General features: G+C 37.0%; 1 protein-coding gene across 1 annotated transcript in view; it reads left to right on the forward strand.

The window, feature by feature from the left end:
- Window positions 1–25,719, forward strand: part of PDE3A (phosphodiesterase 3A) — a gene marked incomplete at its 5' end in the record, with an annotated part of 303,909 nt that overhangs the window by 263,960 nt on the left and 14,230 nt on the right. Inside the window, 5 exons of the mRNA XM_082666458.1 lie at window positions 6,686–6,905; window positions 10,175–10,260; window positions 13,222–13,376; window positions 15,282–15,419; window positions 20,857–20,968. Of these exons, the coding sequence (XP_082522584.1) occupies window positions 6,686–6,905; window positions 10,175–10,260; window positions 13,222–13,376; window positions 15,282–15,419; window positions 20,857–20,968 (711 nt within the window). The remainder of the gene's footprint in view (window positions 1–6,685; window positions 6,906–10,174; window positions 10,261–13,221; window positions 13,377–15,281; window positions 15,420–20,856; window positions 20,969–25,719) is intronic.

Here is a 25,719-nt window from a genome sequence, read left to right on the forward strand (position 1 = left end):
TAACTGAACTTGCCAACATTGCCACTGATTTTTCATGATGATTCATTCCTCGTATTCCATGCTGTGGAGATGCCCGCACTGTGCATCCTGTCTTCAGATGGTGGCACACAGAGGAGATTGGCCCAGTGGCCTGAGTACTCTCCTGGTCCTTACTGAGTTAAAAGGAGTCCAAGGTGAAGCTTAAGAGTTGCAATTTTGGGCGCGCCTCAGGCTATTGCAATGTCATGCTGGTGTCTGCTGCCTCAGACTTGCCCTGCGTTCCGTACCCCTCCCTCCCCCCGCCCCCCCCCCCAACCCGGCCTGAGTGAGCCAGAGTGCCTGAATCAGCTGCTCCTTTAACCCCGTCCTGTCTGAGCAAAGAACAGACGCCCTCAGACGACCTACACGCAGAGGTGGGGCAAAATCCAAATCTGAACCCGGGAGCTCTGCGAACAAAGAAGAGAAAGGGAAATCTCTCCCAGCAGCCTCAGGAGCAGCGGATTAAAGCTCCACAATCAACTTGATGTACCCTGCATCTCTGGAATAACTGAATAGACAAAAAATCGTCCCAAAATTGAGGTGGTGGACTTTGGGAGCAACGGTAGACTTGGGATTTGCTTTCTGCATCTAATTTGTTTCTGGTTTTATGTCTATCTTAGTTTAGTATTTAGAGGTTATTATCATTGGTAGATTTGTTTATTGATTTGGTTGCTCTCTTCCATTTTTTATATATATATAGATATAGATATTTTTTTCTGTTTCTCTTTTTGTGAGTTGTATGTGTACACTTCTTTGTGTGATTTTGTCTGTATAGCTTTGCTTTTACCATTTGTCCTAGGAGTCTGTCTGTCCGTTGTTTTTTTCTCTTTTTTTTTTAGTATACTTTTTAGCACTTGTTATCATTAGTGGACTTGTTTTTTGGTTTGGTTGCTCTCTTCTTTCTTTCTTTTTTTTTCTTTTTAACTTTTTTCTTTATAATTATTTTAAAAAATTTTAAATAACTTTATTTATTTTCTTTCTTTCTATTTTTCTACCTTTTCTTCTGAGCCGTGTGACTGAAAGGGTCTTGGTGCTCCAGTTGGGTTTCAGGCCTGTGCCTCTGAGGTGGAAGAGCCGAGTTCAGGACATTGGTCCACCAGAGACCTCCCGGCTCCACGTAATATGAAATGGTGTAAGCTCTCCCAGAGATCTCCACTTAACCGACCAGCAAGCGACAGTGCTGGACACCCTATGCCAAACAACTAGCAAGACAGGAATACAACCCCACCCATTAGCAGAGAGGCTGCCTAAAATCATAATCAGGTCAAAGACACCCTAAAACACACCACCGGATGCTGTCTGGTCCACCAGAAAGACAAGATCCAGCCTCATCCACCAGAACACAGGCACCACTCTGCTCCACGAGGAAGCCTACACAACCCACTGAACCAACCTTAGCCACTGGGGGCAGACACCAAAAACAACGGGAACTACGAACCTGCAGCCTGCGAAAAGGAGACCCCAAACAGTAAGTTAAGCAAAATGAGAAGACAGAGAAACACACAGCAGATGAAGGAGCAAAGTAAAAACTCACCAGACCAAACAAATGAAGAGGAAATAGGCAGTCTACCTGAAAAAGAATTCAGAATAAATATAGTAAAGATTATCCAAAATCTTGGAAATAGAATGGAGAAGATACAAGAAATGTTTAACAAGGACCAAGAAGAACTAAAAAGCAAACAAATAATGATGAACAACACAACAAATGAAATTAAAAATCCTCTAGAAGGAATCAACAGCAGAATAACTGAGGCAGAAGAACAGATAAGTGACCTGGAAGATAAAATAGTGGAAATAACTACTGCAGAGCAGAATAAAGAAAAAAGAATGAAAAGAACTGAGAACAGTCTCAGAGACCTCTGGGACAACATTAAACGCACCAACATTCAAATTATAGGGGTCCCAGAAGAAGAAGAGAAAAAGGAACTGACAAAATATCTGAAAAGATTATAGTTGAAAACTTCCCTAATATGGGAAAGGAAATAGTCAATCAAGTCCAGGAAGTGCAGAGAGTCCCATACAGGATAAATCCAAGGAGAAACACGCAAAGACACATATTAATTGAACTATCAAAAATTAAATACAAAGAAAAAATATAAAAAGCAACAAAGGAAAAACAACAAATAACATACAAGGGAATCTCCACAGGTTAACAGCTGATCTTTCAGCAGAAACTCTGCAAGCCAGAAGGGAGTGGCAGGACATATTTAAACTGATTAAAGGGAAAAACCTATAACCAAGATTACCCAGCAAGGATCTCATTGAGATTTGATGGAGAAATTAAAACCTTTACAGACAAGCAAAAGCTAAGAGAATTCAGCACCACAAAACCAGCTTTACAACAAATACTAAAGGAACTTCTCTAGGCAGAAAAAACAAGAGAAGGAAAAGACCTACAATAACAAACCCAAAACAATTAAGAAAATGGGAATAGGAACATACATATCGATAACTACCTTAAGTGTAAATGGATTAAATGCTCCAACCAGAAGACATAGACTGGCTGAATAGATACAAAAACAAAACCCATGTATATGCTGTGTACAAGAGACCCACTTCAGACCTAGGGACACATACAGACTGAAAGTGAGGAGATGGAAAAAGATATTCCATGCAAATGGAAATCAAAAGAAAGCTGGAGTAGCAATTCTCATATCAGACAAAATAGACTTTAAAATAAAGACTATTACAAGAGACAAAGAAGGATACTACATAATGATCAAGGGATCAATCCAAGAAGAAGATGTAATGATTGTAAATATTTATGTACCCAGCATAGGAGCCCCTCAATACATAAGGCAAATACTGACAGTCATAAAAGGGGAAATCGACAGTAACACAATCATAGTAGGGGACTTTAACACCCCACTGTGACCAATGGACAGTCACCCAAAATGAAAATAAATAAGGAAACATAAGCTTTAAATGATACATTAAACAAGATGGACTTAATTGATATTTATAGGACATTCCATCCAAAAACAATAGAATACACTTTCTTCTCAAGTGCTCATGGAACATTCTCCAGGATAGATCATATCTTGGGTCACAAATCAAGCCTTGGTAAATGTAAGAAAATTGAAATCATATCAAGTATCTTTTCCGACCACAACGCTATGAGACTAGATATCAATTCCAGGAACAAATCTGTAAAATATACAAACACATGGAGGCTAAACAATACACTACTAAATAACCAAGAGATCCCTGCAGAAATCAAAGGGGAAATCAAAAAATACCTGGAAACAAATGACAATGAAAACACGACAACCCAAAACCTATGGGATGCAGCAAAAGCAGTTCTAAGAGGGAAGTTTATAGCAATACACTCCTACCTCAAGAAACAAGAAACATCTCAAATAAACAACCTAACCGTACACCTAAAGCGATTAGAGAAAGAAGAACAAAAAAATACCAAAGTTAGCAGAAGGAAAGAAATCATAAAGATCAGATCAGAAATAAATGAAAAAGAAATGAAGGAAGTGATAGCAAAGATCAATAAAGCTAAAAGCTGGTTCTTTGAGAAGATAAACAAAAATGATAAACCATTAGCCAGACTCATCAAGCAAAAAAAGGGAGAAGACTCAAATCAACAGAATTAGAAATGAAAAAGGAGAAGTAACAACTGACACTGCAGAAATACAAAGGATCATGAGAGATTACTACAAGCAACTCTATGCCAGTAAAATGGACAACCTGGGAGAAATGGACAAATTCTTAGAAAAGCACAACCTTTCGAGACTGAACCAGGAAGAAATAGAAGATATAAACAGACCAATCACAAGCACTGAAATTGAGACTGTGATTAAAAATCCTCCAACAAACAATAGCGCAGGACCAGATGGCTTCACAGGCGAATTCTATCAAACATTTAGGGAAGAACTAACACCTATCCTTCTCAAACTCTTCCAAAATATAGCAGAGGGAGGAATACTCCCAAACTCATTCTATGAGGCCACCATCACCCTGATAACCAAAACCAAAGATGTCACAAAGAAAGAAAACTACAGGCCAATATCACTGATGAACATAGATGCAAAAATCCTCAACAAAATACTAGCAAACAGAATCCAACAGCACATTAAAAGGATCACACACCATGATCAAGTGGGGTTTATCCCAGGGATGCAAGGATTCTTCAGTATACGCAAATCAATCAATGTGATAAAGCATGTTAACAAATTGAAGGAGAAAAACCATATGATCATCTCAATAGATGCAGAAAAAGCTTTTGACAAAATTCAACACCCATTTATGATAAAAACCCTCCAGAAAGTAGGCATAGAGGGAACTTTCCTCAACATAATAAAGGCCATATATGACAAACCCACAGCCAACATCATTCTCAATGGTGAAAATCTGAAACCATTTCTCCTAAGATCAGGAACAAGACAAGGTTGTCCACTCTCACCACTGTTATTCAACATAGTTTTGGAAGTTTAGGCCACAGCAATCAGAGAAGAAAGAGAAGTAAAAGGAATCCAAATCGGAAAAGGAGAAGTAAAGCTGTCACTGTTTGCAGATGACATGATACTATACAGAGAGAATCCTAAAGATGCTACCAGAAAACTACTAGAACTAATCAATGAATTTGGTAAAGTAGCAGGATACAAAATTAATGCACAGAAATCTCTTGCTTTCCTATACACTAATGATGAAAAATCTGAAAGAGAAATTAAGGAAACACTCTCATTTACCATTGCAACAAAAAGAATAAAATACCTAGCAATAAACCTACCTAAGGAGATAAAAGACCTGTATGCAGAAAACTATAAGATACTGATGAAAGAAGTTAAAGATGATACCAACAGATGGAGAGATATACCATGTTCTTGGATTGGAAGAATCAACATTGTGAAAATGACTCTACTACCCAAAGCAATCTACAGATTCAATACAATCCCTAGCAAACTACCACTGGCATTTTTCACAGAACTAGAACAAAAAATTTCAAAATTTGTATGGAAACACAAAAGACCCCAAATAGCCAAAGCAATCTTGAGAATGAAAAACAGAGCTGGAGGAATCAGGCTCCATGAGTTCAGACTATAAAAAAAGCTACAGTAATCAAGACAGTATGGTACTGGCACAAAAACAGAAATATAGATCAATGGAACAGGATAGAGAGCCCAGAGATAATCCCACACACACATGGTCACCTTATCTTTGATAAAGGAGGCAAGAATATACAGTGGAGAAAAGACAGCCTCTTCAATAAGTGGTGCTGGGAAAACTGGACAGCTACATGGAAAAGTATGAAATTAGAACACTCCCTAACACCATACACAAAAATAAACAGAAAATGGATTAAAGACCTAAACGTAAGGCCACACACTATAAAACTCTTAGAGGAAAACATAGGCAGAACACTCTATCACATAAATCATAGCAAGATCCTTTTTGACTCACCTCCTGGAGAAATGGAAATAAAAACAAAAATAAACAAATGGGACCTACTGAAACTTAAAAGCTTTTGCACAGCAAAGGAAGCCATAAACAAGACAAAAAGACAACCCTCAGAATGGGAGAAAATATTTGCAAATGAAGCAACTGACAAAGGATTAATCTCCAAAATTTACAAACAGCTCACACAGCTCAATATCAAAAAAAAAAAAAAAAACCTAATCCAAAAATGGGCAGAAGACCTAAAGAGACATTTCTCCAAAGAAGACATACAGATTGCCACCAAACACATGAAAGGATGCTCAACATCACTAATCATTAGATAAATGCAAACAAAACTACAATTAGGTATCACCTCACACCAGTAAGAATGGCCATCATCAAAAAATCTACGAACAGTAAATGCTGGAGAGGGTGTGGAGAAAAGGGAACCCTCTTGCACTGTTGGTGGGAATGTAAATTGATACAGCCACTATGGGGAACAGTATGGAAGTTTCTTAAAAAACTAAAAATAGAACTGTCATATAAACCAGAAATCCCAGTACTGGGCATATACCGTGAGAAAACCATAATTCAAAAAGAGTCATGTACCACAGTGTTCATTGCAGCTCTGTTTACAGTAGCCAGGACATGGAAGCAACCTAAGTGTCCATCGAAGGATGAATGGATAAAAAAGATGTGGCACATATATACAGGGGAATATTACTCAGCCATAAAAGTAAACGAAATTGAGTTATTTGTAGTGAGGTGGATGGACCTAGAGTCTGTCTTTCAGAGTGAAGTAAGTGAGAAAGAGAAAAACAAATACTGTATGCTAACGTATACATATGGAATCTAAAAAAAAACTGGTTCTGAAGAACCTAGGGGCAGGTCAGGAATAAAGACGCAGACGTAGAGAATGGACTTGAGGGGAGGGGGAAGAGTTAGCTGGGGCGAAGTGAGAGAGTGGCATGGACTTATATATACTACCAAATGTAAAATAGATAGCTAGTGGGAATCAGCTGCATCACATGGGAAGATCAGCTCGGTGCTCTGTGACCACCTAGAGGGGTGGGATAGGGAGGGTGAGAGAGAGGGAGACGCAAGAGGGAGGGGATATGGGGATATATGTATACATATAACTGATTAACTTTGTTATACAGCAGAAACTAACACAACGTTGTAAAGCAATTATACTCCAATAAAAATGTTTTAAAAAAAAAAGTTGCAATTTTGACTTTCAAAGACATTTATTTAGGACTTAATAACTCTCTTTCTTTCTTAGGTTCCCTAGTGAAAATTTCACCTCTTTCCTCACCCTCTTCCTCACCTCTCCATGGGACCCCTGCCAGCAGCCCAGTCAGCAAAATTTCTGCAGTGCAGTTTCCAGAATCTGCCGATGCAACTGGCAAACAAGGCCTAAGTTCTCACAGGGCCGTAACTTACACTCAGAGTGCCCCTGACCTTTCTCCTCAGATCCTGACTCCACCTGTTATATGTAGCAGGTAAGGAATTCATATTGTTAGCTGGAGTTTAATAATAAAACTAATACTGGTTTTCCTCTTAGGAACACTCACCACCAGTCCACGCACCTCTGTGTAGGTTGCCCAAAGTAGTTGACAGGAAAGGACAAATAATGTGATTTGTGTTGAATAGACTGGCAGAGAAACTTTTCAGTGCTTTTCCATCAACAGAAATTTGCGAGTCCATATAGTCCATACAGCTAATCTTTGGAGATGATACAAAATAATGTTTTGTCTGCTTGCGGATGGAGGATGCATAAAACATATAATTAAAAACTCATATCAAGTCATTTGGTATAATTTGATATTTTGTTGGGATATTTTTTACTTGTTCTCCAGGGAGGATTTTATATTGATTTTAAAGGTACTTCTTTTTACCTTAAGTTTGCAATTCCCATTTTAACGCTTTAAAAATATGCAGGTAACACATGGCACATTATGGCTGGACTCAAATGGATCTCTGGATACATTGAAGCAATTGCTTGTGCTGCTCTGTCCTATTGAAACTGAATGACAAGAGTATTGTCTCTTACAGGGGATAAGAAAAAAGAGCCTAGCGTGATAAGACTATTTTGCCCACACGGTCACTAAGAAATAAATACCTCCTCTTACTGATTAACATATTATTGTCCTTCAGTAATAGCTTTATCTTGAATAAAGCATTACAATCTTTTTTTTAAGTAGAGAAGAGTTGAGTGTTTTAAAACTAAGTTATAGTCGTGAGAGTGCCTTGAATAAAATGATTTTTTCCCCCTAAGGTTAATGAGGATAACTGTTTGAATAAATTAGTTACATGTTAGTCTTCTAATATCAAATATTGGGTCACAGACCCAGGCTTGATCAATGAATTCAGATTTAAGCCTCACAAATTTCATTTTCTGATCGTTTGTTCAGAAATTCTATGTTAAATGATTATTTCTTCTTATAATCTTTATTTTTCCTTCCTTTCTCTTTACAAATAGTTTCAAAGGGAAAATCACTTATGTTTGTCTGGCCAGGACCAGAGTGAAAAGTTATTCCACCATCCAAAAGTTATTCTGCTGCCTTCTCTATAATAGCATTTTTAATAAAATAATTTCTGTGGGATGTTAATCCCATCTTTTATCCTCCCCCCAGAAAAAAGTATGCTCTGTGGTAAAACAGGCCTATCATATTTTCCTCTTAGTGATTCACAACACACCTCACTTTATTTAAAGCTCTGAGAAGTCCTGCAAAAGGAAAACCTCTTGAGTTTTGTTTCATCTGGCGATTTCTGACTTTATTTGACCATAGAACCAATTTCTTTAGGTTAACACCCAATAATTGCCCCTAGAGCTAGTGTTTGATGGAACACCCTCAAGAAACCCTTTTTTTGTGGTGTGCCTCCCGAGCCAAGATGAAGCCTCAGGGAGTCACCGGCATCAAGGACATCTGCTTCCAGCACTTTGTTTCTAGGGAGACGCTCCCGCTGTGAGCTCCAGACTTGTGAGAAATAAATCGCCTAAAAAAAGAACAGAGAGGTTCAGAAAAGATGTACCGCTCACTTAGCTTTTCTCACCACAGTCTATTTTTTTGTATTCTTAGCAGAAAGAATGTAATAGGATTTTTATAAAAGAGGTTTTGGAGAAAAACAAGGGAATTTCATTGTCTACTTGTTCAGTAATGTTTATAAATCCAGTAGTGTGTGTTTTATTTGTTTGGGCTTTATAAATCTATAATTCAAACCATGTTTTATTACTGCCTTCAAGGCAGCCACCCATGTAGGCACAGAGAGCTCCAGAAACACATGACTAATTATTATGGTTTCCCCCACTGAACTTGAAGGATTTGGCGTTGAATCCCAGTCTCTTGGCTGCTGTAATGTCTATGCAACAAGCTGGTTTTTTGGCAAAAGAGGTAGTCTATTTGAACTATTCATTTAAACGTTCCTTTTAAGTATTATCTTGCAAAGAAAAATCTTCAAACTAATAAACTCTACTTTTACCAAGTTTCATCCAAACATGTAAGCCCATCATTTACAACTATGGGCTTTTTCCTTGGGTTCTGTCATTTTCTCTTGAGTCCCTAAATCAGGCTGATAGGATTTCATAATTAGAAATATTTTGTGTGTGATGTTTCCTGCTTACATTCAAGGCTTGAAAAATAAATTTGCTTTGGATGAAAATGCTCTAACAGGGAAATGCTTATCTCTACTACACATATAAACACAATTCAGGGGGAAAAGGTGATGAGATATTTAATATATTAACTTACAACATATCACTCTTCTCTTTTCCTTTTACAGTGAGTAACCTGTGGCTGAATAACAAATAAACAAAAACTCTCTGAGACCCTTTCTAATATTAGGCAGAACGAAAGAACCCAGAAGCGAAAAACAGAATTAAAATCTGATCATAAAGTCTCTAAATAAGATAAGTGAGAGAGGAAACTTGCCAGGCCATTCGTGGGGTTACTTTGTAATTTATTAAACAGTCAAAACTGTTGAGAAAGCAAAAGTATCCTACATCCTCCAGCCTCCTCTGTTAAAGAACCCTGCCCACTTCTCTAGTACCTTCATTTTTCTCCATTACCCACAGGGCACTCCCTTGGCCTCTTTTTCTCAACTAGCAACCTTTGTGGTCAGTTTTCCATCCACTCTTCATCAAAATGTGTGTCTACTTTATTCATTTCCTTAGAGCCTTAACGGGGGAACTGATCAATCTGAAAAAAATAATTTTTATTTTGTGGCAAAAATAAAATTAATCTACCATTATTCTATTTTCATGTATGCAATCTATTCTTAAAGGGCTCTTTGGACATAAAATCTCATAAGCCATAGAAATAAATCTAATAATGAGGTTTTTAAGCAGACACAAAGGGATTCCATTGGGAAAGATATTTTTGACCAAATACACATCGGCACCTCCAAAATCACTACTGTAAATAGGTAGCAGACGATTCCAGGATTCTCTAAATAATGTAAAACAAAATATTGCCAGTAGTTTCACCTCAGGTATGGTCTAGACCACGGAGGAGCATGAGAGGTGAACAGAGTTTTTGATCCTTTGTATTGACACAGCACACTCTCCTCCCCACAAAAAACAAAAACAAAAAAACCCCCAGCATCCTACATATCAACATCCGTGTATAAAACAAAATGATTTCTTTCCATCAAACGAATAAGTAGAATGTAGAAATATTTGATTATTGTTACTTATCTAAACATATGCATACATGGTGTGTCTACGATTTTCTGAAAAGGACCTACTTACAGCTGTTCCATTATTTCTCAGCTGTGGCAGACCATATTCCCAAGGGACTCCTGCTGATGGGCCCCTGGAGAGAAGTGGGGCAGCCATTCGGACACCAAACAGAACTGGTAATTCTTTATTGGATTCTGTTCCTCAAATTGGAAATTGCTTTACTTGATTTTTTTTCTGATCAAAAAGGTAACATATGTTTTTGATTTTTTAGATTACAAATTTAAAAAGACAATGAAGGAAATCAAAATTGTCCATAATCCTACTACCTAGAGTTAATCATAGGTTAAATTTTGATGCAAAGCTGTCCAAAATGTTTCTATACATCTACACACAAATGACTATATTTTTGAAATGAGAGGCCTTTTTATATAATGTATAGAACTCTACAGAAATGTTATTTTGTCTTGGACATTGGAGGGTCATCTATTTTAGGGTACTCTGTGGAGATCTCCATTGCACACCCTGAGAAATGACCCTGCTTAGATCACTGTAAACTTAGGGAAGAAAACTTACTTTTTCCTTGAGGCAGTATTACACAGAGGTTCAGAAAAATAGGCATTGGAGCCTCGTTTATATCCTGATTCAACTTCTGACTCACCTGTAATCTCTGTGTCTCGGTTCCTTCATCTGTAGAATGGAGATAAAAACGGTACCTACCAAACAGGATTATTGTGAGAATTAAATTACTAAAGCACATAAAGCACTTATTATAGTATCTGTGTCACTGTAAGTAGTGTTTGCTGCCATAATTACTGTAATAATTATTATTTTATTTTTATTGACGCAATCCTAGGGACTTGCTATCAAAACCAAGTTTGCTGAAAGTTTGCAAGGTAGAAAAAAATGGCTTTCATGAACTTTAGACTTTAGGATAATAGAGTGACCTAAGAATGTTTCTTAATTATCTGCTCCAGAATTTCTAGATAGGTACTCAATAAATATTAATTAATTGCCCACGAGAATGGTGTGCTGTGGCAATGGACAAAGGTCCAGGGACATAGGCAAGGAAAAATCAAAAAGAGAGTTCTGTGTTCTGAGAGTTACCTGATATTGTAGACTTATCTGATAGTGTAGCTCTCTGAAGTGAGGATATTCCCTTCTCTATGTCCCTCATCTCTCACTCTATTGAGGCTGATAGAATAAGGGGAGTGTTTCCTTATCACCTTTGGTCTCCTGCAGAGCTGTGGCCTTTGAGTGTGCTTCTCCATTTTGCTGCAAATTCTGGGATTGAAACTTGTCAGTTACACTTTCAGACTGTGTCTGATTCTAACCTAGAAAGCTGTTGCATGAGAAAGATGGGAGAAAGATGGGTCCTTGGAAACGTCCTACAAAATACTCCTGATTGGAACAGGCTAAATAACAAAAGCCATTATTCACCAGCCATATGAGGACATATGACAGACCTAGACTATCCAAAGCAATCTTGAAGAAGGAGAACAAAGTTAGAGGATATATGTCTCCTGACTTCAAGACTTAAACCACAGTAATGGACAAAGGGTAGTGCTGGCATAAGTGTAGTGCTGGCAAATAGAATCAAATGGAATAGAGTAGAAAGCCCCACATTAGACCCACACCTACACAGTCATTGAACTTTCAACAAAGATCCAGTTTTTCAATCTAGTAGGGCTGGAAAAAAATGAATCTCACTCCCTACTTCACACCATATGAAACATTATTCTGAGATAGAGCACAGACCTAACTGTAAAAGCTAAAGCAATAAAACTTCTGGAAAAAAACACAGGCAGATATCTTTGTGATTTAGGGAAAGGCAAAGATTTTGTAGGCCATGGAAAGCAATAAACAGGAGAGAAAAAAAAGCTAGGCTTCATCAGGAGTATAGGAACTTGGGTCAGACTTCATGAGTTCAATTCTGGTGACAGAATTTACCAGCTCTATGCTCCTGGGCAATTTACTTAGCCTTTCTGTGCCTCAGTTTCCTATCTGCAGAGTGAGGATAATAGTAACACAATGAAACGTGCCTCATAGGATTGTTAAGAGGATTCAGTGTGTTAGTACAAATAAAGTGCTTTCCGTAGTATCTGGCACATAGCAAGCACTCCATAAACTTCATTCAGGCACTTTATTCAGATAAGAGAAGCTTCCTGAGGTCTTTACCCCGGAAGCATGTTCTTCAGACACTTGATATTACCTGACTGATCCTTTGGTTAGCACAGTTTAGTGCTGAGTGCAGTGGAAGATACGTGGAGAGGGGCAGAGATGGAAGAGAGCACAAATCTCTAGGAATCGAGATTGGATACATAGGGCCTGCCATGCTCTTTAGCACATGCCGTGGCTGGTATGTTCTACAGACCCCTTTGTTCCTGGGTGTCAACTCAATTTCTCCCACCCATGTGCCCATTCTAGAGGTAAGGTTCTAGTCAGCTACTAGGTGGTTTAGTGTGTTGGGGCATGGATAAAGGAAAAAGAAATATAGAGTCCTAGGATTTTATATGATACACATGAAGTCATTTACAAAACAGAAACAGACTCACAGATATAGAAAACAAACTTATGGTTACCAAAGGGGGAACCATAAGTTACCAAAGTGGGGAGGGATAAATTAGGAGTTCAGGATTAGCAGATATAAACTACTATATATAAGATGGATAAACAACAAGGTTTTACTGTATAGCACGGGGAACTATATTCAATATCCTGTAATAAACCATAATGGAAAAGAATTTGAAAAAGAAAATGTCTACACGTCTAACCAAATCACTTTGCTGTACACCAGAAACTAACGCAGCATTGTAAATCAACTATACTTCAATTAAAAAAAAGGTGTAACTTGAAAGTCAAAGAATTTTTAAAAGGTCGGAACTACTGATCTGAGCATTATTATTGAGGAATTCTTGAATGTCCTATAAATCACAGATCATAACGCCATCTCTTTTACAGGGTTTAAAAAATGTGTGCTTTTTCCCGCCCTATAATCCTATATTCTTGGTGTGTAAGCTCATGAAAGCAGTATTTCCATAAACACTATATCGATCATGTGCATTTTAGGAATATTCACTTAAATGGGACCCCTTTTTCCTTTGCAACTTTCATAATAGGCTGTTCTCTTTTAACTGCAGATGACACCACCCAAGTTACCTCTGATTATGAAACCAATAACAACAGTGATAGCAGTGATATTGTACAGAACGAAGATGAGACTGAATGCCCCAGAGAGCCTCTGAGGAAGACATCACCTTGCAGCACCTATACTCCTGAGGCCATGATATTCCTGGTAGCCCCCCATCACTTAACTCATTCATTTACTTGAGAAATTGGTTTCTATGACAGGAATTGGCTTAGAAATAGATCCCTGAATCATTAGGTTTGAAGATGTGTGTCACTTGGGTTATACATGTATTATAGCCCTCCCTATATGTATCGACACAATTTTTCTCTATCCAAGTCTTACTGGTATCTTAACGGTCCTATTATTTAGTGATTAAAAACAGAAGTATTCATCTCCACAACTGATTACAGATATTTCCTAACCCAATCTAAAAATGTAAATGTGCATAGGAAAATGAATTATTTCAATCAGTAAAATAATATTTTATAAATATCAAGCAATCAAAATGAAATATATTAGTTATCGTAGGGCTTCTGTTAGTTCTTCTCTAGTACCTCCTTGATTTAGAAAGTGAGCCAATATTTATTTTCCTTGTTAAATTAAACCAGGTTTACATTGACACTTGCTACCCATTAAAACACCTTTTAATGATGATGTATTTTGTGTGTTTAAAAAGATCCACTTAAAGAGGATAAAAGCATACATTTGAGTCTGGTTAGTTTGGAGGAGGCAGCAATGGTAGAAAATAGTTGACTGTCATGTGATTATCAATTGCTGCTCTTATCGTTTTTCTTTTACCTGATTTACCATTTATACTTTTAAATCAAAGAGATTGTCAGATAAAATAACGTATATGGGGCTTTCCTGGTGGCGCAGTGGTTGAGAGTCCGCCTGCCGATGCAGGGGACACGGGTTCGTGCCCCAGTCCGGGAAGGTCCCACATGCCGCAGAGCGGCTGGGCCCGTGAGCCATGGCCGCTGAGCCTGCGCGTCCGGAGCCTGTGCTCCGCAACGGGAGAGGCCACAACAGTGAGAGGCCCGCGTACCGAAAAAATAAATAAATAGATAAATAAAATAACGTATATGTCTCCTTATCCTCATTATTTTCTATTTTTTTGGTAAACTCTTAAGAATGTCTTCATTTGGGACCAGTTATAAAAATGTTTTCTCATATATACAGTGTGTGCTTTTTGGAAACCATGGATCACATGAATTAAATTAAAATCCCTGAAAATTGTAGTAATTGTAACTCTACAGGATTAATGCTGATTTTGAAGCAGTAATATAAATTGGACCAATTAGAGTAGGGGTGATTTACTCCCCCTCCACACTCGTGTTTCTTTTTATTTATTTATTTATTTATTTATTTATTTATTTATTTTTGCTGTGTTGCGTCTTCATTTCTGTGCCAGGGCTTTCCCTAGTTGTGGCGAGTGGGGCCACTCTTCATTGCGCGCGGGCCTCTCACTATCGTGGCCTCTCTTGTTGCGAAGCACAGGCTCCAGATGCGCAGGCTCAGTAGTTGTGGCTCATAGGCCTAGTTGCTCCGCGGCATGTGGGATCATCCCAGACCAGGGCTCGAACCCGTGTTCCCTGCATTAGCAGGCAGATTCTCAACCACTGCGCCACCAGGGAAGCCCCTCATGTTTCTTTTGAGAGTTCAATATAAGCCAGGAATCCTCAGAAAAACTTACGTAAAAATATAGAGCTAAGTTTGCATACAATTTCAGTGTTCTGAAGTACTTGAATCTTTATTTAAGAACTCCACAGAAGACTAAAAAGCAGTTATGTTCATTTATGAAAGAAACATCTGATTTTTCCATAGCGTGTATGAACCAGGAATAGGCAGGCACTTAATAATGTAAAATTCATGGTCTGAAACAGCATTAAGACCTTTTCTCCTTACCTTGGGGGTCGATGTTTTGATTTTTTTTTTTTTGAAGACCACTCATTCACCCTAAAGTCATTTATTTCAAGTAACCTCCATTGTTGAATTGAATTTACCAAAGAAGGAGCAAATTGCTTTGTAGAAAAACTGCACGCTGTTAAAATATTTTTATCTTCATTACAGGACAAACCAATTCTTGCTCCTGAACCTCTTGTCATGGATAACTTGGACTCAATTATGGAGCAGCTAAATACTTGGAATTTTCCAATATTTGATTTGGTGGAGAAAATAGGAAGAAAATGTGGCCGTATTCTTAGTCAGGTAAGAAATGCATTCATACTTATGACTATAAATGTAAAAAAAAATTCCTTGTTTGTTTAAATCTCTGTACATACTTAACATCAGTGGTGAATATTAGGTGGAGAAAGGAAATTTCAGTACCCAACACTCTGTAGATTCCTTGCTGGTGGGATAACAAAAAAAATTAGAACTTCAAGTGAGTAGAATATCATGTTCTGCAATTAAAATATTATGTATTTTCTAAGACAAAATGGAGGGGGCAGGGATACACAAGCAAGATAGAGAAGTGATCTAAATTCATAGAATTCAGCAAAAGAAAAGCTGACCCAAGCCCTCACAAGAAGAAAGCTGCCAACTTATAAACACTAATTTATTGTCTGTGATTATTTCCAATGACTATTTTTTTTAACTTTTGAATAGTATAGTGCTTACGCCTTATCAAAAATAAGATATTATGCAGTAGTGTGTTTCCTCCAGTGCTGTGAGAAACACATTAGAGTTCTTTGTATTTTAATATGGAAAACACCTTTAGGTATCACAAGAAATATAGAATACGAACTATTACTGCATAACGAGCCTTTTTTTTCCTTAAGCTCAGCTACTTTCAAGGTTTCCCAAATAAAGAAACGTTTTGTTTCTCTGAAGGAGAAAGAAAACATACAGAAATTAAGAATTTGAACATGTTTGTTCTCAATAAATAAAACGAAACAAAATGGATTTGCTCTATCATTGAGCCCCTATCAAAACTCTTAATTAATGGAGATGATGGAATAATATTTATCAGCTTATCTTAAAATATTTTAGGTGAGTTCTTACAGATTGAAGAAATATCACAGCAAATATACTAAAGACTATCAGGTTTGTTAATATCAGATTTAGGTGAGAATTCAGGACCCACATTTACTGGAGCCTCTAACCCTTCCCTGCAAAACACTAGAAAAGAAATCACTTGTTGGACTGATTTCTACTCCATGCAATGAAGACAGGCTTTCTTCAGACCTCGGAGCAAGTATGAGTGTAGAACTTTGGGGTGAGGGTTCCTGATCCGTGAAGGTTTGAAGGAAGAAGATAGAGCGGGCTTTTCCCTTGCTCTTCAGTTCCTCAAACATGAAGTGCTAGGCTAGTCTCCAAGAAGAAAGATGTGTCCCTGCCTTAAAGGAATTCCCATTCCAACAGGGAAATTAGATACGTGTCAAAATAATGACTTGCTACCTACAGAAGAAGTATGTTCAAATGACAGATGACTTGTGACGCTCAAAATAATTACAGTTTCCATAACATGCGGTTGTTGCCTCTACTGGACTCTGTTCTCACCATGAACATGTTGAGAACCAGAGTGGCAGCCCTTGCACTTTGACTAAGAGATACTACCCCTTTCTTTTTTTTGTGAAAACATTTTTTTTGTTAATGTAACATTGGTTTATGATATTATACAAGTTTCACGTGCACATTGTATTTCTTCTTCAGTAGATCCTACCATGTGCTCACCACCAAAAATGTAGCTTCCATCTGTCACCGCACAGTTGACCCCCTTTACCTTTTTGCCCTCTCCCATCACTACTCTGTTCTCTATGTCGACATGTTTGTTTTTTTGTGGTTTGTTCATTCATTTTGTTTGTGATATTCCACATACAAGTAAAATCATTTTACGGTATTTGTCTTTCTCTTTCTGACTTATTTCACTTGGCAAACTATCCTCAAGGTCCACGCATGTTTTTGAAAATTAATAGTCCCAGTTTTCTTCTCTTTCTTTCTCCTCAATGCTGAGCAGCACCTTCAGCATCTTTTATGCTCGCTGATCTTGAGGGCATGTTTAAGGGTAGCTGTTTTATCCAGTCCACCTCTGCCTCATGCCTTGGGGCTTTTCCAGGGAGGTTTTGTATCCTACTCTCTGAAACTCATTGCATACCAGAACTCTGAGGGAGTGATTTCACCTGGAAATATGCCTGTAATGGTGCCACAAGGAGATGTGGCAGTGGGCCAGGAAGTCTTCTTTCTCTTCTACTGGAGAGTGTGTTCCCTGGGATGGAGAGAAAAATCTCACATTGTTTTGTATTTGATGTATGTGTCACAGACTTCCCAAAACTTTACAACTTAATCTTCAGAGTAACTTGGATGCAGGTATTTCTTTAAATCTCTAGTTGATAGAAGAAAAAACTGAGACTTAAAATATACTGTTCATCTAAAGTCATATTGGACACAGGATTTGATATATCTGTATATCAGAAGTCCAGGCTTTTTACCTTCATTTCAAATCCTTTTCAGCCCCTCATAAAATGCATTTATTTATTATATTTGCAAACTCTCAGATGGAGAGTCTGAGAAAGTAGAAAGTGGTTATTATAGCAGTTGGTTTTACAGAACAAGTGACTGTACCAAATAACATTGCAGGTACCTAACCCCCTTGGAGTTCTGTGAATGGGGATGGTGGGGTGGGAGGGTGCAACTTAACCAGTTTTGCCACAAAATGTTTTCTAAAAGTTGTGAATACAAGTAGACAATAGAAAGATTAGATATAATTAACAATTAGATTTTTGTATCTTTTTTCCCAGTTATCTTTCAAAACTAAATACATAACTGTATGGTCCTCACTATGTCACTGTTTATTTTTCCAAAATACAAAACACTGAACTTTGAGAAAAGACAACTTTATTTGCCTTGCTGTGGGTTTTTTTCCCTTTGATTTGAGTTTATAAACACAAAAAACATGAAATTTTCACTGTGTAAAGGCATATTTTTTTGCACTTTAGTGAGACTTCAGGACAGCTGAAATGAATTAACTTCAACATTCCAAGAAATCACCTTTTGGCTGAGACTACACAGAAAAAGTCTCACTTCAAAAGACTTTTAAAGAGACATATGTGCAATGGAAATGTTTTCTCAGCCTTAACATACTGCCTACGTTTTTGATGATTATCATGTTTATTTTAACAAATTTAAAAGGACATCATTCAGATTTTGGAAGAGTATTTACCTTTTTTGGTTACCAGTATTTACCCAGTTAACAGTGACTTTTCTTTACTCACGAGTTTGGATCAGTGGCCGTTGATTTTTAACAGCTTCTTGGTGAAAATTCTCCTATTTTAAAATCATACTCTAAAATATCTTGTCTTAATTTTTCAATTCATCTTTCAGATGTTTTAAGAGAATAATAGGAAACTTTAGTCATTTGCAATCCTAACAGTATTGCTTTTCAAATAATGGTGGTAGAATTTGGAGCAGTTAAGAGCACACCGCTTGAATTCTGGTCTGATAATGTGTCAACTGTGTGATCTTTTACAAGTCATTCGACTTCTCTGTGCCTTAGTGTCTTCTGATTTCAAATGTTAGTAATTAACAGTATCTATCTCATAAGATGCTCTTTGGATGAATTAATATAAATAATATATGTAAACTGCTTAGAGCAGGCATCACACATATTAAATGCCATATATATATATACACACACACATATATATGTCAACAGCTGCAGCTGCTGTTATTGTTATAAATAATTTTTATTGAAGTAACATGCATAGTTAAATCCACTGGGTATTTACAAACAAGAACTCAAATATAGTTTAAAGCAATAGTATGCAGAAGATAACTAAAAGAAGAACTAGCTTGAAATATGACAGAAACCACAAACTTAACTTTCTGTTACATTTTTAAAGAGAGGAGGTGGAGATTTTATGTAACACAGAAAAAAGGGAAAAATTAAATATACTTGCCATTCAGAGTGAAAAAAGCACATATACTATACGTACTCTGTTCCCAATGGGCAGCCACAGTGCTCCTTTTAGAACTTAAGTTAAATAAATTAAGACACTTCCCTGCTCCAATCTCTTCAAAGGCTCCATACTTCTCTCAGTGTAAAAGTCCTCATAATGATCAATCTGGCTGTCAAACAGCAAGATCGCAACCCACACAGTACCACTCTACAGTTACTAACTTAAATTTTACTCCTGTCTTCATTCACTCTGTTTTAGCCATGTTGGTCTTCTTGCTGTTTCTTGAGTATAGCAAACATACCTCGGGGCTTTTGCTCTGTCTTTTTCCTCTGCTTAGAAAACTCTTTCCTCAGATATCCCTGTACCTCACTCTGCATCTCCTTCAATTATTTGCTCAAAGTCACCTGAATGTGCCTCTTCTAACCACCATATTTAAAACAGCAATTGCCATGTCCTCCCTTGCACTCTGAACCTCCATCCCTGCTTCCCTTTTTCTCTTTTCATATAACATCACTTTCAGTCATAGTGTATACCTTACTAATTATGTCTATGGTTTACTGCCCTACCCTGCTAGACCATAAGCTCTTTTAAGGAAAACTTCATTGTTTTGTTCATCTATATATATGCCTTGTAGATGGAAAATTGTCTTAGAGTAGGCACTCAAAAGACATATGCTGAATGAATAAATCACTTTTTTAGTTATATATACCTGTGTATAGATGTACACAAATACATACATAATATATGTAACTGATGAACATTAAATATCTAATTAAAAAATATTAGTGAATTTGAACAGATTAAAGTCAATAACAAAAAATAGAAAAGTAACCATGAAGTATTATATCAAAGATTTAGAAGAAATATTTCAAGAGAATTTTAAGAAGGAATGCAAATAACAAAAAGGATGAATAATTCTTTCTTAGAGTCTCCTGAATTATAACCAGTACTGTGCGTTTGTGACATAAAGTGAGGCCACTTTAAATGGTGCTGTACTCCATTCTGCCATGTGAATAACCGTTTCTCTCCCCATTACCTTCTTCTGTGCCTTTTTCATGTTTTTCTTTCTCCCTCATTTGCATATCAAATATGCCAATTACATCCAGAGCTATTTACTTGATTTGAATCTCCAGAGCTATGAAAGTAATTGGAAGGAGAATAGATATTCAAAGGAGAAAGAAGACAATTGAGGAAATGTAGTTTAAACATTTTTATTCATAGTGGATTAGAAATCTTTCTTCTCTATGTATTTCAACCAAGGCAACCTTTTCTCTCTCATAATTCTGTCCTCTTATTCTTCACTAAGGCACAACTCTGAATCCTTTATCTTCTAGAAAGCTTTTTTTTTTAATTTATAAAATTAGTCCAAATTAAAGCTTTCTCTCATTCTTTATTTAGCACTTATATATTATACAATTAGCAGTTTACTCAGTATTATTCTCTTATTACTGATATCACATGCAATTTAGTACCTTGATATGTTTCTAGAGTGTATACTGGATTTTTTGGTTGGCTGTTTCTTGGGTTTTATGTTTCTACCTTTAAAAATAGATTATATACCCTTTATCAGGGACTACAAGGGCTAGGACATGGAGGTCTTCAATATCTATTTATTGTTCCCAGTAAGTGTCTCTACAGGCAGTATATTAATATGGTTGATGGAATATATACTTTTTTCCCCATTTTTCTCTTTACATCTAATACACATTGAGGGATGTTTTGTAAGGCTTTGTCTTTTTCTTTCACAGGTATCATACAGACTTTTTGAAGACATGGGTCTCTTTGAAGCTTTTAAAATTCCAGTTAGGGAATTTATGAATTATTTTCATGCTTTGGAGATTGGCTACAGGGAAATTCCTTGTAAGTACAAGAATTAATACTTTTAAAATCCATTGAATTTGTTATGGGTAATGGGGTATTGAATTATTAGCTACTAGCACAGAATTACACATTGAAAATACTCTGTATGGCCACATGGTATAGTGATTAGGAGATAATAGTTTATGTTAGAATTCTGATCCCTTTACCTATCAGCTGTTGGAGACCCTGGGTTTTACTTAATCTCAATGTGCCTCATTTCTTTTTTTTTTTTTTGCGGTACGCGGCCTCTCACTGTTGTGGCCTCTCCCGTTGCGGAGCACAGGCTCCGGACGCGCAGGCTCAGCGGCCATGGCTCACGGGCCCAGGTGCTCCGCGGCATGCGGGATCTTCCCGGACCGGGGCACGAACCCGTGTCCCCTGCATCGGCAGGCGGACTCTCAACCACTGTGCCACCAGGGAAGCCCTTGCCTCATTTCTTAATCTGTAAAATGGGGATCATAATGGCTGCTTCATAGGATTGTTATGAGGATAAAATGATGTAATAATTCTAAAGGGGTTAAAATAGTACCTTGCCCGTAGTAACTCCAATTTAATTGTGTGCTAAATAATTAAATGTTAAATTTATTGCTCATTTTATAATATACCTCCCTCATTGGGTGAATTCTCAACCTTTATTCTGGCATCCACAGAGTTAAATCACTAACTATTCAAGTTTTTCAGTATAAGATAAACCTGGCTGGGAGTAGAGGGTCAGGAGGATGATGGTCTAATTAATAAAATAGGAGAGACATCTGGAAGTGGTTGTAGAGAAATTACTAGGAACATTTTAAAAATCAAGATAAATGTGAAGACCAAAGAAAGGACACAACCAGGGTTCAAACTTCTGAACTTTGAATATTGTGAGAATGTTTGTCATTTATAATCATGAGGAATTAGAACACAGAAGAGATATTAAATTTTCAATATGTAGCATTTCAGATTATCATCAGAACATGTAAGTAGCATTGTCCTACATGCTACAAAATAAATGGAACTGGAGAAAATGTCCGTAAATCCAATAAAAAATGTACCAAAATCATGTAGCTCTTTTAGGAAATAAATGCACAGAAAGAAAAATAATCAAAATAGTATCAGTAGGGGCTTCCCTGGTGGCGCAGTGGTTGAGAGTCCGCCTGCCGATGCAGGGGACACGGGTTCGTGCCCCGGTCCGGGAAGATCCCGCATGCCGCGGAGCACCTGGGCCCGTGAGCCATGGCCGCTGAGCCTGCGCGTCCGGAGCCTGTGCTCCGCAACGGGAGAGGCCACAACAGTGAGAGGCCCGTGTACCGCAAAAAATAAATAAATAAATAGTATCAATATATTGCCTGGAGTGTGTGTTACTTAAATTGTGTTTTAACCTTTAAGTTTTAAATTTGCTTTTATATACCTTGGACTTTAGAATCCCATGTCTGTTTGTAGTTGCAAGGAGCTGAAGTTAAATAAAAATTATATGGAGACTAGAACACAAGTGTTTTCAGAAAGGGGTAGGGTAGTGCATTAACCAAGTGATCCATTATTAAGATGTTGGTTTTCAAAATGCCATCCACATGATACATTAAGATGAAAATGCACAGTTGATGTTGTGTGATAGGAATGAGTTATGAATGAGGAGATAGAAATGAGGAATGAGTTACTGAATCTACAAATTGTGCGATAGAAAAGGAGAATGAAGAATTAAATCTACAAGTGAGATTTGTTGGAGAATATGGAACCAAATGCAGACAAAGTAGGACAGTGGGAGTAGAGAGAGGAACTTAAGAGCGCTGGGTGCCGTGGGAAAGTCTGGCCGATGGGGCCATGGAAGTGGGGAAAGAAATATGAAAAAGGGGTAGTTTGAAAGGATTTCAAGATAAGCCTTGATTTCTCAATACCACATTTCCAGGGCCCACCCTGGTTGGATGCCAGGGATTGAGCTAAGTGTTAGTGATTTCTCAAAGGTTAAGGAATTGCATAAATAAGCTTTTACAAGAAAGGAAGCCACTGCAAACACTAAAGAACAGCTAGTATCAGAATACATTTACAAATTAATATATTTCAAAATATATTTTAGTGATATAATCAGCTATCGCCAAGTTCCATTGAGTTCAAATTGATATAACTACTAACTTTTCTCTAGATAGTATACCATTAACTCAGAGAGAACTTTGACCAGTATTTATTTAAGTGTAAAAAGAAGTTTTCAGGTTCCAAATTTTATTATTCATTTTTATATTGTCTTATTACATATTTATATGTTACAAGTAAACAGATATTTTTCCTGAAATATCAGGTTCTTCATTCCAGGTGAAAAGAATTGTTATAATAACTTTATTTGTTCTGTTAGAAGTCCCAGACACTTCCCATAAAGAGAATTTATTTATATCTTCTCAGAGAAAAAAGTTTTAATTGATGATCACTTTTAAATAATAATACCTTGCATGTTGTAGGGTTGTAAATTTAGACTAGTATGGACATCTATTAAGAGCTTTGTTTATCATTATTTAAAATTAGCATGTGCAAAAATTTGTTGTATGTCTACTAATTTAACATCTACTCATAGAGAACTATATTTCTAATATCTCTGTATAAATCCACACAACTAAATGAAAAAAGCCAAAGGGAAACCAAAGTGGGGTTAGATTAGCTTTACTATGATAGTGAGCTAAAATATTAGAAACTAACTTTTTATTATAGTTCCAAGTTTAACAGTTTCCAAGAGGGAAGGTATGAAAGCTTTTAAGTTTGTACCCAGAACCCTTACTAAAATTTGAAAAATCTATTAATAGATTTAAAAATGAGATAGATTCTATAGATAGATAAATAGATAATTTCATGGAGCAGCTGTGGGTAAAATTATAAATATAGACAACTCATTGATAGAAATGTCATACCAAAAATATATTTGTTCAAAAAAGATTAGGATAAATTATAGTTTATATTCAATCGCACAGAGAGAAAATAATGTTTGATATTTTTCGTAGTCCCTTTCAGTTGGGCATTTTTGGCTAGTAAAGATGATAAATTGTTAGGTCATATTCATTCATGGATTCAAAGTTACTCTTAACAGCGCATTTTCTATTTACAAAGACTTTCATCTCTAAAATATATTCTTCCTAGCACCTCTCATTCTCATTAGTCAAGTTTGAGAAGTGGAGATAATGCTTCAGAAATACCTACAATCATGTACTATTTATTTATTAAAAAAAATTTTTTTTTGAATTTTTACATTTTATTTATTTTTTTATACAGCAGGTTCTTATTAGTTATCCATTTTATACATATTAGTGTATATATGTCAATCCCAATCTCCCAATTCATCCCACCACCATGTACTGTTTAATGGCAGCCATGAGAATAGTCTTGGCTCAACTTAGTTTAGTTCAGTTCGATTAAGCTATATGTGATGTGCCCACCAGTTTTAAAGCTAGATACTGAGTTGACGTGGAACAAGCTAGAAGGGCAGAATTATCACAGTGTTAGCTACATTCCAAAGAAAAAAAAGTATTTCAAGTCTCATTTCTGTTCTTTAGTATTAAGACTTTTCCCTCACCCTTTGGTGAAAAGGCGCATAGAGAATTTTCAATGGAAAATCTATAAATTAGGTCTAAAAAATCTATAACTTTTACATACAACCCCAGCCTTCCATACCAGCTCGCTTCAACCCGCTGCTTGAGGCATAAGGAAAAACTGAGAAAACAAGTGTATCAAGACAGCAGAGGGGATGGGCAGGCTCTGGGAAAGCGTAGGGCGGGTGATGTGTTAGTGCATGCACGTGTGTTTATGTGTTGTCAAAAAGGCAGGGGAGGTTGCCTGGTGGATGAGAGAATTATTAAGGGATTTGTCCAAAATGCAGAGATGAAGGAAGAGGATGAGAATAATAATGATAAAATAAGAAGAGCTCTGATATCATTTCTTAGCCCTGTCAGTTGCCTTCCAGGGCCAGAAAAGGAGCGCTCTGAGCATATTTGTATGTCCTACAGAAACTCGTCAATCCTCTGTGTTGACCGAGCTAGCATCTTTCCTGGGTGTCTTTGCTCCTGAGCTGGTCCCCAGAGAATTAACGGCAAGAGCAACAGTGATACCAGCACTCGACACAGTATTTGCCCATAGTACGTGCGAAGTAAATATTTGTTGAACAAACATGTCAATGACTACTTAAAGACAGATGGTTTTTCCATCCTACTTAAGTGATAGTGACAACATAATTATTTTAGAGCTACACCTGCCAAACTGTATCTCTATCATCTATAAATATATGTATGTATTTAAATGGAGTTAGGCTTCGTTAGCTACTGTTTTATTTAGTACTTTTGAACCTATACTCAAAAGTAAAAGGAGGAATTTTTCTTTCCTGTATACTGTCTTTCCCTAGTTTTTTAATCAAGATGATACTAATCTCTAAAACACCAAAAATGTTTAAAGAAAAAAAGTTTTATAAGATGATACTAGACGTATAAAATGTGTTTGGCCACTTTCTTGTTTGTACATTTTCAGCACTAAATCATTTCAGTTGTTCATTGCAAGTTTATAAAACTTACCTATCAAACCTTCTGGACCTGGACCTTGGGGTGAGGAACAGGGCAGGAAGCAGGATAACTCAAGAGCAACAAGTTCACCTGTACGTGGTATTGTCTATTTCTCACCCCAAAGAGGCTCGGCCAGCACCCTGATACTAACACCCACCCACCCTTGTGATACTGGGCACAAGCGCAGGTTTCCCTGACTTGCAATGGTAATGGTGATTACATCCACACAGTAATCTTCCCAGCTTG

This window comes from Grampus griseus (assembly GCF_964374135.1).
Source record: "Grampus griseus genome assembly, chromosome: 11".
Classification (NCBI taxonomy): Eukaryota; Metazoa; Chordata; class Mammalia; order Artiodactyla; family Delphinidae; genus Grampus; species Grampus griseus.